This window comes from Hemitrygon akajei, chromosome 2, assembly GCF_048418815.1.
Source record: "Hemitrygon akajei chromosome 2, sHemAka1.3, whole genome shotgun sequence".
NCBI classification, from domain to species: Eukaryota; Metazoa; Chordata; class Chondrichthyes; order Myliobatiformes; family Dasyatidae; genus Hemitrygon; species Hemitrygon akajei.
In genome coordinates, this window is record NC_133125.1 from 105,587,032 (window position 1) to 105,603,072 (window position 16,041).

A 16,041-nucleotide genomic window follows, 5' to 3' on the forward strand; every position below is an offset into this window, starting at 1 on the left:
AGTTCTGACACAAAGGATGGTGACTGAAATGATTAAGTTCAGTGAATCCTGACAACTACCCTATTCTCTAGGCAAAAGATGAAGTAGTTTACCTTCAGTTTGTCCTTTTCCAACAAAGCCGAATGTAAGAGTCAAAGAGAGACTTAAAAGCTGCAAGTTCAGAATCATCCTTTCAAGTAGTCATGCTGTTCTCCAGTGTAGAGGGGACCATGTTGTGAGCACTGAAAACAGCACATGAAATTGAAAGAAGTGCAGGTGAATTATTACTTCATCTCTGGCTCTGTGAATAAAATCTCATCTGCAGGACTGCATCTCTGTTCCAGCTTTCTTTATGTACTTTTTGCTTCCTCTTCCTGTTTCTGCATTTCTTAGTGGAAGTGCAATTAACAAATCTTCACCATCATCTGTCAGCTGACATTGATCTGTATCAGCCATTTCCTCTTGGGCACTCTATCACAGACATTGCTTTGACTCTTCCCACCTCCAAGGTCTTCAGCCTGAAATATTAACTCAGTTCTCTCTCCATAGATCTTGAGACGGTTTTATTCTATAGCTTGTATATTCCCACAGAATAATGGATATGTAAATTTAACTAAAATAATTTCAGTTGAATAATCTATTACTTAAAGATTCAATAAACAGTTGATTAAAATGTTTATTTATCAGTACAACTGATCAAATTATGTGAAGTAGAATGGTTCCTGAGTTGATATGGAAAACCAAAGCAGGAATAGGCCATTTGTGCTACTGAAACAGCTCTGCCCTTAAGATACATTCTGTGGTTAATCCTCTATCTCAACACCATATTTCCACACTCTCCCCTTACACCTTGATCTCTCTGTCGACTTGCTGAAATAAATTTAGTGACTTGGGCTCCATGGCTTTTCCACAAGATTGCTCAATGTGAATGAATTTCTCATCTTGTATCTTAAGACCGTGACCTCTTCCTGTAGGCCTGTAAGCCAGTAAAAATAACTTCCCTGCATCCAACTACTTGCTTTGGAGCTTTTCCTTGGACTTAAAAAAGGAATTTTAATTTGAATCGTATCCCTGAGATCTCCAGAAAACTAATGATGTTATGAAGGTGACTGATGAAGGTAGAGGTGTGGATGTTGTTATACACGACTTTTAGTAAGGCATTTGATAAGGTCCCTCATGGCACACTCATCTAGAAGGTTAAAATGAATGAAGGAGATCAGTGATGAATTGGCCATTTGGATTCACAACTTGCTTGTCCATAGAAGAGAGAGTGTGGTGATCAAAAGGACTTATTCTAGCTGGAGGTTTGCAATTAGTGATGTTCCATGGTGATCTGTACTTGGGAACTCTGCTGTTTGTGATATATATAAATGACCTGGATGAAAATGTAGATGGGTGGGTTAGTAAGTCAGTGGATGATATGAAGGTTGATGGTCTTGTGGATAGAGTAGATGAATGGCAAAGAATATGGAGGGATATAGATCATTTGCAGATTTGGGTGGAGAAATACCCGATGGAGTTTAACCCAGCTAAATGTGAAGTGTTAGACCATAGTAGGTCAAATATTGAGACAGTATACTGTCAAGGGCAGGAACCTTTAACACCTTTGATGAGCAGAGGGATCTTGGGGTCCATGTTCATAGCTCCTTGAAAGTGGCTTTGTGTGTTGAAAAGGTGGTTAAGAAGGCTAATGGCATCCTTGCCGTTATTAGTTGAAGTATTGATTTCAAAAGTCAGGAAGTTGTGGTACAGCTTTATAAAACTTATTTGGGTCACATCTGGAGTAATGCTTACAGTTCTGGCCACCCCATTATTGGAAGGGTGTTGAGGCTTCAGAGAGGATGTAGAAGAGGTTTACCAGGATGCTGCCTGGTTTAGAGGGCATAAGCTATTATGAGAGGTTTGACAAACTTGGATTTTTTTTTTCTGGAGTGGTGGAAGCTGAGGGGAGATCTGATAGGGGTTTAAAAGATTATGGGATGCATAGTAGAGAAGATGAACAGTATCTTTTTCCAAGGGTTGAAATGTCTAATACCAGAGGGCATGCATTTAAAGTGAGAGGGGATAAGTTCAAAGGAGATATGAGGGACAAGTTTTTTTTTACACAGATGCTGCCCGGGTGGTTGTAGAGACAGTTGTTTGGATAGCCAATGAATGTGAGGCAAATGGAAGCATATGGACATTGTTTAGGCAGAAGGGATTAGTTATTTGGCCATATGATTACTAATTTAATTGGTTTGGCACAACATTGTGAGCTGAAGGGCCTGTTCTTGTGCTGTACTGTGCAGTATTCTTAAGTTGATCCTTTGATTTATACAAAATTTACATTATAAGGCTTCAGTGATATTAGCGGAGGAAGACGAGAGAATGGCAGAGGGCATGGTCCCTTTAGAAACCAGGAAGGTGTAGGGGGTGGATGTGGCTAGTAATGGCATCTCATCACAGCTGGCAGAAATGACAAAGGATGTTGGATGCAGAGGCTCATAAGCTCAAAGGTAAAGATTAGATGTTATCTATCTGTATGGAGGAACATGGAAGGGGAGCAGAAGTATAAGAAACAGGAGATTCAAGAGTTGCTCTATCAACTACAAGAGAAAGCTGCATTTCCTGAAAAAGGAGAACATTTTTTCAGATGTCCTTGAATAGAATGTGATGGAGACAGGAACTGGAAGAAACCTTTATAAGATGGTGTAGGAAGAGTAGATGTGGGAGTTGTTGAGTTTATAGTAAATATCATCGGATTTCATTTCTGTTTTGTGTGAACCTTAGTTGTTTACTTAGTGGACAAAAGGAAATGTAATTCCACTAGAAACTGAAGTTCATTCCAGGAAAATTCTCCTGTCAGTTTCCAAAATTGTAGGATTTGAAATGCAGCACATTTGGACAATTGATTTGACAGGAAGATTATTGACACTTTACCTCCTACGTGATTTCAGCAATATGCTGCAATTTTTGGGTAGGTAAAAATTGTAATGCCTCATACTCTTGCAAAAAAATAACTTTTCCTTTCATAGTATCAGCACTCGGATGTTAATTGTACATAGCATCCAAAGTTGGGGCCACCAGTGCTGCGTAGAATTTAGGCTTCCACACAGCATGTGATGTTGGGACCTTGACACCGTATTGCTCAATTACATTTGTGAGCGCTTGCCTTGAGCAAATTAGCTGTTCTGTTACATAGAATATAGAACAGTATGGGCACTTCTGCCCACGAGGTTGTGCTGACCTTCTAACCTACTCTAAGATAAATCCTTCCCACCTGTATAGCCCTCCATATTTCTTTCATCCATGTGCCTATCTAAGAGTCTGAAATGTCCCTAATCTGTGTGCCTCCATCAACATTTCTGGCCATGCGTTCCACGCGCCCACCACTCATTCTCTTTTTAAAAACACCTCTACCTCCCTACCTAAATTTCTTCTAATTGCCTTAAAGTTACGCCCCCTTGTATTAGCCCCTTCAGCCTTGGAAAAAAGTTGTCACTGCCTGTCAACTCTATCTATACCTCTAACCTGGTGCACCTCCATCAAGCCAACTCGCATCCTCCTTCGGTCCAAAGAGAATAGCCTGAATTCACTCAACCTATCCTAATAATATGTGCCTTTTAATCAGGCAGCAATATTGTATAAGAGCATAAGACATAGATACAGGATTAGTCATTCTGCCCATCAACTCTGCTCTGCCACTTCATCATGGCTGATTTATTAACTCTTTCAACCTCTTCTTCCTGCCTTCTCCCCATAACCTTTGATGCCCTGACTAAACAAGAACCTATCAACAACCACTTTATACATACCAAACAAATGTTTTGTCCTCCTCAGCCTTCTGTGGCAGTGACTTCCACAGTTTCACCAACCTCTGGCTGAAGAAATTCTTCCTCATGTCTGTTCTAAAGGTATGTCTTTGTATTCTGAGGCTGTGTCCTCTGGTCCTAAACTCCCTTTTGATGGGAAACATCCTCTCCACAACCTCGAGGAAATCTGCAGATGCTGGAAATTCAAACAACAACACACACAAAATGCTGGTGGAACACAGCAGGCCAGGCAGCATCTATAGGGAGAAGCGCTGTCGATGTTTCGGGCCGAGACCAGTCCTGATGAAGGGTCTCAGCCTGAAACGTCGACAGCGCTTCTCCCTATAGATGCTGCCTGGCCTGCTGTGTTCCACCAGCATTTTGTGTGTGCTCTCCACAACCTCTCTGTTTTCGGCCTTTCAATATTTGATAGGCTTCAGTGAGATTCTCCCTCATCCTTCTAAGCTCCAGCGAATATAGACCTAGAGCCATCAAATGTTCCTCATATGTTAACCCTTACATTCCCGAGATTATTCTTGTGATTGTCCTCTGGATACTCTCCAATGCTAGCACATCCTTTCTAGAGCCCGGAATTGCGCCAATATTCCAAATGCGGTCTCACCAGTGCCTTCTCCAGTGTCAGCAATACATTCTTGCTTTAATATTCTATTCCCAGTGAAATGGATGCTAATACTGAGTTTGCCTTTCTTACCACCGACTCAACCTGCAAATTAACCTTCAGGGAATCTTGCATAATGCAAAACCAGTTGCACTTCTGATTTCTGAATTTTCTCCCTAATTAGAAAATAGTCTACACCTTTATTCCTTCTAGCAATATAGGTCCTCCGAAATGATAACACTGAGGTATTTAAAGTTGCTGTCCATCTTCACCTTTGTTCCTTGAATGAGGACTGGTTTATACTCCTCTGGTTTCCTCCACTTTACGTCAAGTTTAGTCCCAGGTGACATTATTTATCCTCACTGTAATGATCAACCCAGGTGCAAAGAACTGGAGATTTGAGTATAAAACACCAAGAGTTTATTCACAGAAGATCAACGAAGATACACAGATCACTCGGAACAAATGTCACTATTGAAAGGCTAGTTCAAGACTGAGCGATGAGTGGTCAAGTGCGTATAACTTAAATAGTACAAGGTCTCACAAGAAACCTGCGTTACCAATAAACAGCACGAGAAATCTTTGGGACCAATTAATAGGTAAAACAAGCCACAATTAGATAAGTTAACAATAGTCAAGTGAAGTAGAGCACTGAGGTCAAGGGCCTTTGGGGACCTTCCGCTGATCCAGGGGGTTCATGGTGGAATATCTTCCCTCAAGTAAGGAGACCAGACGTACATGCAGTACTACAGGTGTGGCTTCACCAGTACCCTGTACAGTTACAGTATAAACATCCTGCTCTTAAATTTATTTCCTCTAACAATGAAAGCCAACATTCCATTTGCCTTGATAACTGTTTCACCTGCAAAATAATTGAGATTCATGCACGAGCAGTCCCAAGTCCTCTGCATAACAGCATGTGTCAATCATTCACCATTTAAATAATAATCTGATCTTAAAGTTTTCCTACCAAAGAGGATGAACTCACATTTACAAGCATTATACTCCATCTGCCAGATGCTTCTCTCTCACTCCCTCCCTCTCTTTCTCTCTCCCCCTTATCCTTTCTTCCACCTCCTCCCACCCTCATCTGTATATCTCTGCAGAATTACCATTTCATCTGCACAATTTAGATACATGACATTCCGTCCCCGTTACAATTCATTAATGTATACTGTTAATATTTGCAAGTCCAGCCCCAACCCCAATAACACTCTGCTCATCAACTAGAGAAATATTAATTTATCCGAACTCTGCCTTCTGTTGATCAGCTAATGCTCTATCCGTGCTAATACATTACCCTAAATCAATGTGTGCATATCTTATAAGTCTTTTAGCAAACATCTGGAAATCCAAATATATAACACCTGCCTTTTCTCATCTATCCACGGCACGAAAGAACTCCAGTAAATTGTCTAACAGGACTTGTATTTCCTGAATGCATGCTGTGTATACCTAATGGAACCATTTCCATTCAGATACTTCATTATTTCTTCCCTAATGATAGCTTGAAGTATTTTCCCAAATAGTCATTAAACTAATTGGCTTATGGTTACCTGCCTTTTGCCTGCATCCTTTATTAAACAGTGGCATGACATTTGTTGCATTCCAGCCCACTGAGATCTGTCCAGAGTAGAGAGGATTTTGGTAAATTGTCATTAACCATAAGACCATAAGATATAGGAGCAGTATTAGCCCATTTGCCACATCGAGTCTGCTCCACCATTTCATCATGGCTGATCCATTTTTTCCTCTCAGCTTCAATCTCTTGCCTTCTCCCTGTATCCCTTCCTTTCATGCCCAGACCAATCAAGAATCTATCAACCTCTGCCTTAAATATGCATATAGACCTGGCCTCCACAGCTGCCTGTGGCAAAAAAATCCAGTTTCATCACTCTCGGGCTAAAGAAATTTCTGCTAATGCCCATTCTAAAAGAACACCCCTCTATTCTGAGGCTGTGTCCTCTGGTCTTAAGACTCTCCCAACATAGGAAACATCCTCTCCACAATCACTCTATCGAGGGCTTTCACCATTTGATAGGTTGCAATGAGGTTACCCCCTCATTCTTCTGAATTACACTTAATACTCGCCCAAAGCCATCAAACACTCTTCATATGACAAACCATTCAATCCTGGAATCATTTTCTTGAACCTTCTTTGAACCGTTTCCAGTTTTGGCACATCCTTTCTAAAATAAGGGGCCCAAAACTGTTCTCAATACTCCAAGTGAGGCCTCACCAGTGCTTTATAAAGTGTCAACATTGCATCCTTGTTTTTATATTCCAGTCCTTTTGAAATGAAAGCTAACAACACATTTGCCTTCCTCACCACAGACTCAACCTGCTGACTAGTCTTTAGGGAATCCTGTAAAAAGGACTCCCAACTCCCTTTGTGCCTCAGTTTTTGGTATTTTCTCTCCGTTTAGAAAATAGTCAACCCTTTCATTTCTTCTACCAAAGTGTACAACCATACACTTCCCTGTACTATATTCATTCTGCCACTTCTATGCCATTCTCCTAATCTGTCAAAGTCCTCTGTAGCTTCTCTATTTCATCAAAACTATCTGCCCCTCTACCTATCTTCATATCTTCTGTAAACTTTGCAACAAAGCCATTAATTCCATCATCCAAATCATTAACGTATAACGTAAAAAGAATCGGTCCCAACACAAACCCCTGTGGAACAGCACTTGTCATTGGCTCCCAGATAAGGCTCCTTTTATTCCAACTCTTTGCATCCTGCTTTATCGATGCTAAATCTTTCCTGTAATACCATGGGTGAGTAGCTTCTTAAGCAGCCTCATGACACCTTGTCAAAGGCCTTCCAAGTAAGCAACATCAACCCATTCTACTTTATTTATCCTCATCAACCTATTCTCCCTTTTTTGTCCTGTAACACCTTTACCATGGATGCATTCCATCAGGACCAGTGCACTTGCCTACATGTAGGCCTTATTTTGGGCCCACTGGTTTGCTCCAGCACTACCTATTTAGTGATAGCAATTTTATTGAGGTCCTCTCATCCATAACATCTTTCTTTGGCACATTACATGTGTCTTCCACCATGAAAACCTGCACAAAGTTGTCACTTGAACCCTCGGCCATTTCTGAATTACCAAATATGAATTCTCCATTTTTATGTTCCGAGGGGCCTGTATTCCTTCACTTTAGCGGCTTTTTTCTGCTTTTATATAATTATAAAATCTTGTTTTTATGTTTTGTGCTAATTGACTTTTGTAATCGGACTTCTCTTGTTATTTATTTAATGGTTCTTTATTGCTTTTAAACATTTTCCCATGAAAGAAACATTTAAATTGCAGGTAATGGAAACATAGAATAGAGAGACTAAATAATAATTGACAAGGGGTTGCTAGTAATTGCTAAGAGGAATTGCATTCATGCCAGAAGGGAAAATTTGGTGAGTAATAGAGAAATTCAAACAAGTGGCACTAAATGGATATCTTTATCAAGGAGTGGGTTAGCACAGTATACTGAATAGTCTTACTTTATTGATCTGTATTTCTCGGAGCAAACCATGAGAAAGGACGGATTTGATCATTAAAATTTATCAGTCATAATTTTTAGTTATTTTGGAACAAGTGACTATCTTTCTACAAATTTGTAAGTATTAAATTTTCTCAGTTGGAATTGAGGCAGTTTGTGTTTCAAATGTGAGATGATTTTTTGGTAATATATTGTGACTTATAGAGTGGTCTATTTGGAAAATACATTGTCATGCTAAGGTTGTAAATTATATAGCTTGCACTGTACTGGTCTGTTCAGACTGCAACTTTATGGTACATTGTGTTTTTTTTTATTGCTAGACGTGATAAAGATGTTACTCAGTATTTATCTAAATTGCAACTGCTCTTTAAGGATTCTTTTTGACCAGCTGGATTGATGCATTGTTTTTTTCCCCCATGGAAGTGCCCATTGATCATTCAGATTTAGTTGCTGATCTTCTGAAAGAACTTTCCAACCACAATGAGCGAGTGGAAGAGCGGAAGGCAGCGTTGTTGGAACTTTTAAAGATAACCAGAGAAGATACTCTTGGTGTGTGGGATGAGCACTTCAAAACTATTCTACTTTTACTTCTGGAGACGCTAGGAGATAAGGATGTAAGTAATTTGACATCGTTCGCAATGGATGAAATCCTGAAGGAACACTGTTAATGATTTATTATAGCAGTCAGCACTGTTTACAAAACTTGTTCAAAATAAGTAAGGACATCCAGTTTAGCCACAATGCCCTTTCACTATAATTAATGTGAAAACACACAGGATTTTAAACATTGGTATTAAGGTACCAATATTTGACCAAGATTTTAAAGTAAATACTGTATATTCTTCAATTTGTCCAAGTTTTGAACACTTCTACCTTTGAAAGGAGCCTGTTTCATCCTGGAGTCAGTTAAAGATATGATTTCTATTGTTTGCCTTAAATTTACAGATTTCCATAATTATGAACTTCTGGTTCTATGTCAATTGTTATCTTATTCCAGAGCTTGCAAATATGTTTTAAAAATCTTATTCTGTCAGTTTAGTAACTTATTGAATTTATGAAGTGTAGTAAGTTGGAATGTCTGACTCAAACAAGTGCATGATACTTCATGTAATGGAAATGCAGAAATAGAGCAAAAGTTTTAGGTTTCCAATTCACTTTCATTGGAATACCACTTTTTTATGGGTAAAAATGGATCCGTAAATGTGAAAGATAAGTAAAATGTTAATGTTTCCAATGTTGTCGACCATGCCAGATTTTTGGATGTGTCTCACTTATATAACCATTAAAACTTTAGAGTTCAACTGTGAAGTGTCCTGCTATGATGGAGAAAGTTGTGAATTATGAGCTGTGGAAGCTTTTGTTTGAAGTAATCAGCAACCAAACAGCAATTTATATTGGAGATTGAATTAAATGTAAGCTCCGGGTGAGGAAACCCTAGTAAATCCCCAAACAAATTAATTTTGTTGAGAAGGATGAGAGGCCTGGGCATTAGTATAAGGACCTTTTACTATGATGTTCCCATTAATATTTTCATTGCTTTGCATCTATTAAAACAAGTAGCTGAAGTTCGATAACTATCCATTTCACTTTGACTTCACATTGTCAGTACCAACATGCCTTTTATGGTCTCCTTTACTGCCCTAATGAGGCCTAAAGAGGAGCAATACCTCCTTCCACCTGGGTAGCCTCCAGCCTTATGGCAGAAACATCACTATTTCTACTGGTAACTACTGCTTTCCTATCCCCTTCTCTCTTTTTCCATTTCCCATTCTTGTTACCTCTTTCCTGATCTCTTCCCCTCACCTGCCCATCACCTCCCTTTGGTTGACTGCCATCTTCCCTTTCTTCTACATCACTGTCCACTACTATTGGATTGCCCTTCCTTCAGTCCTTTACCTTTTTCAATTTTCACTTCATCCTCAATGACCCACCTTCCCACTCACCTGTTTTCACCTGTCACCCACTAAATTGTGATTCCCCCTCCCCCCCACCTTATTTTGGCTTGTGCCCTCTTCTTCCCCAGTCCTGATGAAGGGTCTTGGCCAGAGTCATGGACTGTTTATTTCCCTGCATAGATGCTACTTGACTTGCTATTTTGTGTGTGTTGTTCCATCCAGTCATTTGAAAATCAGATCGATATAATTAGTGATAGAATTATATTGTATTCTAATGAAGCAGATTAGTTTATGCATTCTTCCCAAAATCAGTGTATTTATATGTTCAATGGGTGGCAGCATTTTAATGGCCCCTAAATTGAAAAGGTAGCTATGCCACTTCCAAAAGGCATATATTGATATGGATCTTAGGGGGTCACACAAAGACAACTCAAATTGAGAATAGCAGATTTTCTGTAAGAGCATTGGTTAACCAGATGGGTAATTACCACAGTCTTATATTTTTTGACCTCAGGATAACTACAACATGTATTATGCCTCTATTTTTCAATTAGTCTTTGACCTGAGCACCGCATTCTGCCCTTGAAAATGAAACGAAATAAAGCTGTAATAAGATGGCAGTTATAAATATATTTACAAATTGTTCCCTCCCTCTCCACTCCCAAGCACTCCATTAGAGCCTTAGCCTTAAGAGTTCTTCGGGAAATCCTCCGGAACCAGCCAGCAAGATTTAAGAACTATGCGGAATTAACCATTATGAAAACATTGGAAGCTCATAAAGATTCCCATAAAGAGGTAAGAAACCTTCCAGGATTTGTGATATCTTTAGATGTACCTCTTCCAGTATTAAATAAGTAATGATTTTCCCTCTGAAGTTCATATCATTAAATATCTTCTAGTTGATCAGTGATGTGCCAGACTCTGGGTACATTAGACAAGGTTTTACAGAGGTTTCTCACCACAAAAGATTTTTTATTATGTTATAAATATGTTCATAAGTTGTTCACGTTTGATACTTAACAATTTAGAATGTAATTTGGGGTATAACTGAAGAAAATGTAGAATGCTGGTTGAGAATAAAAAATAATAACCTTCCTTAAATATCAGAATGCCACATACAGAGCTAGAGACGACACGCAGTCAGTAAGTCGTTTTGAGACTAGTTTATTCAAACTTCGCAGCGCTGACATTTAATCCCTAGCGCCCGCCCTCTCCAGGCGGAAATGATGTCAGAGGTGCATTACCAAAGTCTCTCCCCGCGCTTTAGCTATTTGTGAGCCGGTTCGCCTGCGCAGAAAGTGGGTCGCCACACTTTCATGTCAAAGTGAAAACAGATCTCTACAAAGTGATCTAAATTAATCACAAACATAAAATAAAATAATCGATTGCATAAGTATTCAGCCCCTTTATGTCAATATTTCAAGCAATTATGGGTCTGTATTCCCAGATCCCTCTGTTCTATCATACTCCTCGGTGCACTACCATTCACTGTGTAAGTCCTTGGTGTGGAAGAATCTAATTACTTGTCATTCTTGTAACTAGATGTAAATGCTAAAAGATGGATCTTCATGGAGAGTATTATTTCAAGGCCTGATCCTGTCCCATACTCAACATATACCTTTCTGAAACACAATAAGTGCTTGAAGCAGGGACTCGAGTGTTTTTTTCCACATTCTCTCACTCTCTCGCTCTTGCCCCCCTCGCTCTTCCCCCCCCCCCCCCCGCACCAAGATCAGTTGTGGTGTTATTCTGCATAGACTGGATTAGCCCACATATACTGGGGGAAAAAAAAAGGGTTATCTAGTACCAACAGTTCAAGCCTCCTGTGGATATTTTTGACATGTTGATCACATCAGCTGGTTAGATTTAGAATGTTGGTGGTTTGAACTGAACTGATGCACACATTTCAACAGGTTAATTGGTACATTTAATGTCAGAGAAATGTAAACAATATACATCCTGAAATTCTTTTTCTTCGCATTTGAGTTTGAATCCAGTCCATAGCTCTTTGAAAGTGGCAGTGTAAATATTAGAGCAGTAAAGAAGGGTTTAACATGCTTCATTGATAGAGGTATTGAATATAGAAGTTGGGAAGTTCTGTTGCAGCTATACAAAACTTTGGTTAGCCCGCATATGGAGCACAATAACAGATCTTCCAGCCCATAATACCTGTCATGACGTCAGTTTAAACAAATCCCACCTACCTCTACATACATATGGGATTGGCTTCCTCTCAATCCCATGTCCTTCCTACTGCTTACTTGTGTGCCTGTCCATGTATTTTTAGCTTTGAGGGAATGATAGTATTGAATGCAGAGCTGTAATTGATTGAGCATCTTGATATATGCATCTTTGCTGTCCAGATGTTCCAGGGTTGAGTGAAGGGTTGCTTGAAGCAGTGGGTACCTCAGAATGCTGAAGCAAGAGGGTAAAGAATTATGTGGGTAAATGTCAGTATTGAATATGTCACTTACATTTATCCAGTCTTCAAAGATATATAACATTTTAAAAATATTTGTGGGCCCATGATGAGATCTTTAATTGAAGTCTGCTTAGTTGGAGGAACCTGTTAAACCAGGGTATATATCTCTCATCACCAATATTTTACTTTGAGTATAGAATCTGGTAGCTTTTCAAAATTAGCTACGCTAAGTTGAATAGCTGTATGAAACCTCACATGAACTCCTGTGCTAATTTTAGTTTGCAGAAAACTTTTAATTACTGTCTTCATATGAAAATATTTAAAGGCAAACACGCAAACATTGCATATACTTCACTTCAGTAAACTTAATGTTCTCATTTTTATTCAAGTTTTCGAGCATAACAGATCTAATCTTATCTGTCAGTGTTACATGAAGGTCACAGTAAGCTTTAAGTTTTATCTGTGTTATTTCTGACCTGTGTTGGACTTAAGTTCATTATTAACATAAGGATAATTCTACTGTATTGCATTTTAGTTTACAGTTTTCTTTCAACATTGTTGTTTTAAGTGATTCACCTTCAGATTAAATTTTGTGGAGCATGCAGTTTATCAATTGTTGGATATCTGCCTTGACCCTTGTATCCCATATTGGCGTATTTATGTAAAAATGGTCATTTGAGTCTTGGGGGAATTTAACATGGATATAGGCCTTTTAGCCCAATGAGTCTCTGCCAATCACGGTGCCTACCTCCCCCACCCGCTGGCTGGTCCCAATTTCCTGTGTTTGACCCATATTGCTTCAAGCCCTGCATCCCCTCCCTCTCCCCCCCCCCCCAACCCCCATGTACTTTGCCTCAACCACTTCCTCTTTCATCTCATTCCATATGCTCACCATGGTCTACGTGCAAAAGTTGTCTCCCAGGTCTCTTTTTAAATCTTTCCATTCTCACCCTAAGTCTGTGGCCCTTGTTTTGGACCTCCTTACCATCCACCTTATCTATTGCCTTTCATCATCTTAAACATTTCTGTAAGGTTGCTTGTCATTCTGCATTCCAAGAAATAAAGACCTAACCTGGCCAGCCTCTCCGAAGAAATATGGGGATATATATCCAACATCAAATTTCCAAACATGCATTTAATAGTGCTCAAGAACTCCTGAACTCAATATTAGAACATCTCTTGAACTGATGTTAAGGACTAGCCACAGTAACAAAACATGGGTGAAAATAAAAAAAGACTGCAGATGCTAGAAATAAAAGACAAAAACACAAAATGCACAATTTTCTGAATGGGTCAGGCCACATCTGTGGGAAACAAAATGGTCAGCATTTCAAGTTAGAGACCCTTCATGAGAACTGAAATTAAGTTCTTAAAGGACAGGATGTCTAAAGTGAAACCAGAGTGATCCTTCTGACAGCATGGTTGCGTACAACCACAGGTGAGGCAATACTTGTCCATAAGCCCCTCTGCTTCCCACTATCCTGGGACGCAAACAGGCTTTTCAGCTGAAAGTGGTTTTTCAATCCAGGGTACTGCATTCAGCATTCACAATCCTTTGCATTCGAGAAACCAATCACAGATGCTTTGAGGAACACCTGTGTTCAATCTACAGAGGCAATCCTACAGTTCCCATTGTCTGCCACCTTAATTCCTCATCCTACTTCCACTCTGATCTGTCAGTCTGTGGCTTCCTGTACTGTCACATGAAGGTCCAAAGTAAGCTTCAGGAATATCAATTCATTTTCGATCTGGGCATGTTCTAGACCTGTGAGCTGAAATGTTGAATGTGACAACTTCAGGTAATTTGATTCCTTGGTCTCTATCTGTTATAAGAGCTCAGCTTTTTTTTTCCCCTCTGGGATGTGGAGGGTATACCCAGCCTGACCTACAGTGTATCCTTTTGTTCTGCATTTCACAATTTCTACATTCTTTTTTATTTGTCACTCTAACTATTCCCATTCACTTATTGATCAGATTTCCTTGTTTACAGCTTATCCCAAGTTTGCTCTGGTTTTATTCTCGCTAAGATCTCCCCCAAACCTTTTCTGCAGCTTTACAACCACCTCCTTTCCCATTTCCAACAAAGGATCACTAACATGAAGTGTTGACTGTTTCTCATCCCACAGATGTGGCCTCTTTTTCTGTTTGCTGATGAATCATGGGTTTCATCAGTTTCAGTGATTCAGTTATGGGTAAAATCTAAAATAATTACAAAATATTGCAAATGCTGGAAATACTGAGTCAGGCTGCTTTGTAGAAAGTGAATGAGTTAGCATTCAAGTTGTTGATCTTTAATGACAGTTGAAAGAAGTTGAGCACCTTTAAACAAATACACAGTGAAGACAGGGAATGAAAACATAAATAGTTTGAAGTCTTGTACAAAATTCAGCCTTAGCTTACAATAGACTATAATTCAGTCATTTCATAGTTTTATTTTTCCAGTTAAACCAACTTAACAAAATTAGCTTGACTTACCTATATGCAGGATCCTGGGATACGGTTCAGTATGGTGGACAAATAATTGAAGGCTTACATCAATGTTTTGTGTCTGAAATGGCTGATTTTGTTTATTTAATACTGAAGGAAAAATGTAGTATGCTGCCATTGCATACTAGTAATGCTAATGGGGATAATTTACTGTATATCTATCATAACATGTCAACTGAAACAGCATCTGCTATGTAATGCTTTCACTGAAGGTAATTGTTCTTCACTATTTGACAAGGGTGTAATTAAATAAAAGTTGCTTCCAAGCTATATTGTTGACCTGTTGCCTCACCTTGACAGTTTTAAGGTCTCCTTATTCTATAGACAAATACTTTGGGAGGTGCAGCATAAGACCTGATGCAATTGACAGCTGAATTTTTAGGATGGCTGGGTGCTGATCTCAAAGAGCATTGTACAAGAAATACTGTAACAAATGTAAATGCACAATACCTATAGATTTGATGTTTGTTGTGGAGCTCGTTATTTTAGGTAAGCACTGTATCTTGTCAGATGTATCTTGAATGAATACACTTTTCCTCTTCTGGATTTTGCAGTAGTGAACTGTTGTCTGTTTACCTCTAAGGTGGTAAGAGCTGCAGAAGAAGCTGCTTCCACTTTGGCAAGCTCCATACATCCAGAACAATGCATCAAGGTGCTCTGTCCCATCATCCAGACAGCTGATTATCCCATCAATCTAGCGGCTATAAAGATGCAAACAAAAGTGACAGAGAGGATCTCTAAGGAGTCTCTGCATCAACTTCTCCCAGATATCATTCCTGGGTTGCTTCAGGTACTCCATGTCAGAGCACAAATGCTTGAGCAATAGAGTATAACATTTGTAATATTGAAATAAATAATGGGCACTTGAATCACAAGTGGACTTAGCGTTTGCCAAGAAACTATCCAAACCATAATGTTACTGCACTGCAGAGGGTATACAAAAACTAATGAATCTTAAAACAGCAAAATTGCACCTATAATATTTTTGGAATGCTGCCTTCAAAGCAGAAATTAATTTATCAGCAAATTGCACTAATGGTAAAGTTTTTAGTACTATTATATATTCTCGTTTAAATTCACAATGAAATTTAGTTTTGTGCAATCTGCTTAATTCCGTAATGTTTGTAATGTCAGACATGTTGTTTTGTGCCTTTATTTAAATGCTGTATATGCGTTGTCATATCATGCATTAAATGAAAATAGAACAGAGTAAAACAGCACAGGAGCAGGTCCTACAGCCCACAAGGCCTGTGTCAATCATGCTGCTAAATTTAACTAATCCCATCTGCCAGCATGTGGTCTACATCCCTCCATTCCTTGCATGTTCACATGCCTATCTAAATG

The 16,041-nt window shown here is 39.1% G+C and overlaps 1 protein-coding gene across 3 annotated transcripts in view; it reads left to right on the forward strand.

Annotated features, from left to right (window-relative positions):
- clasp1a (cytoplasmic linker associated protein 1a) overlaps nucleotides 1–16,041 on the forward strand; it is a 313,776-nt gene that overhangs the window by 270,676 nt on the left and 27,059 nt on the right. For all 3 annotated transcript variants that reach the window (XM_073026772.1, XM_073026780.1, XM_073026787.1), the window contains 3 exons: nucleotides 8,317–8,507; nucleotides 10,455–10,583; nucleotides 15,281–15,487. In XM_073026772.1, coding sequence (XP_072882873.1) covers nucleotides 8,317–8,507; nucleotides 10,455–10,583; nucleotides 15,281–15,487 — 527 coding nt within the window. The remainder of the gene's footprint in view (nucleotides 1–8,316; nucleotides 8,508–10,454; nucleotides 10,584–15,280; nucleotides 15,488–16,041) is intronic.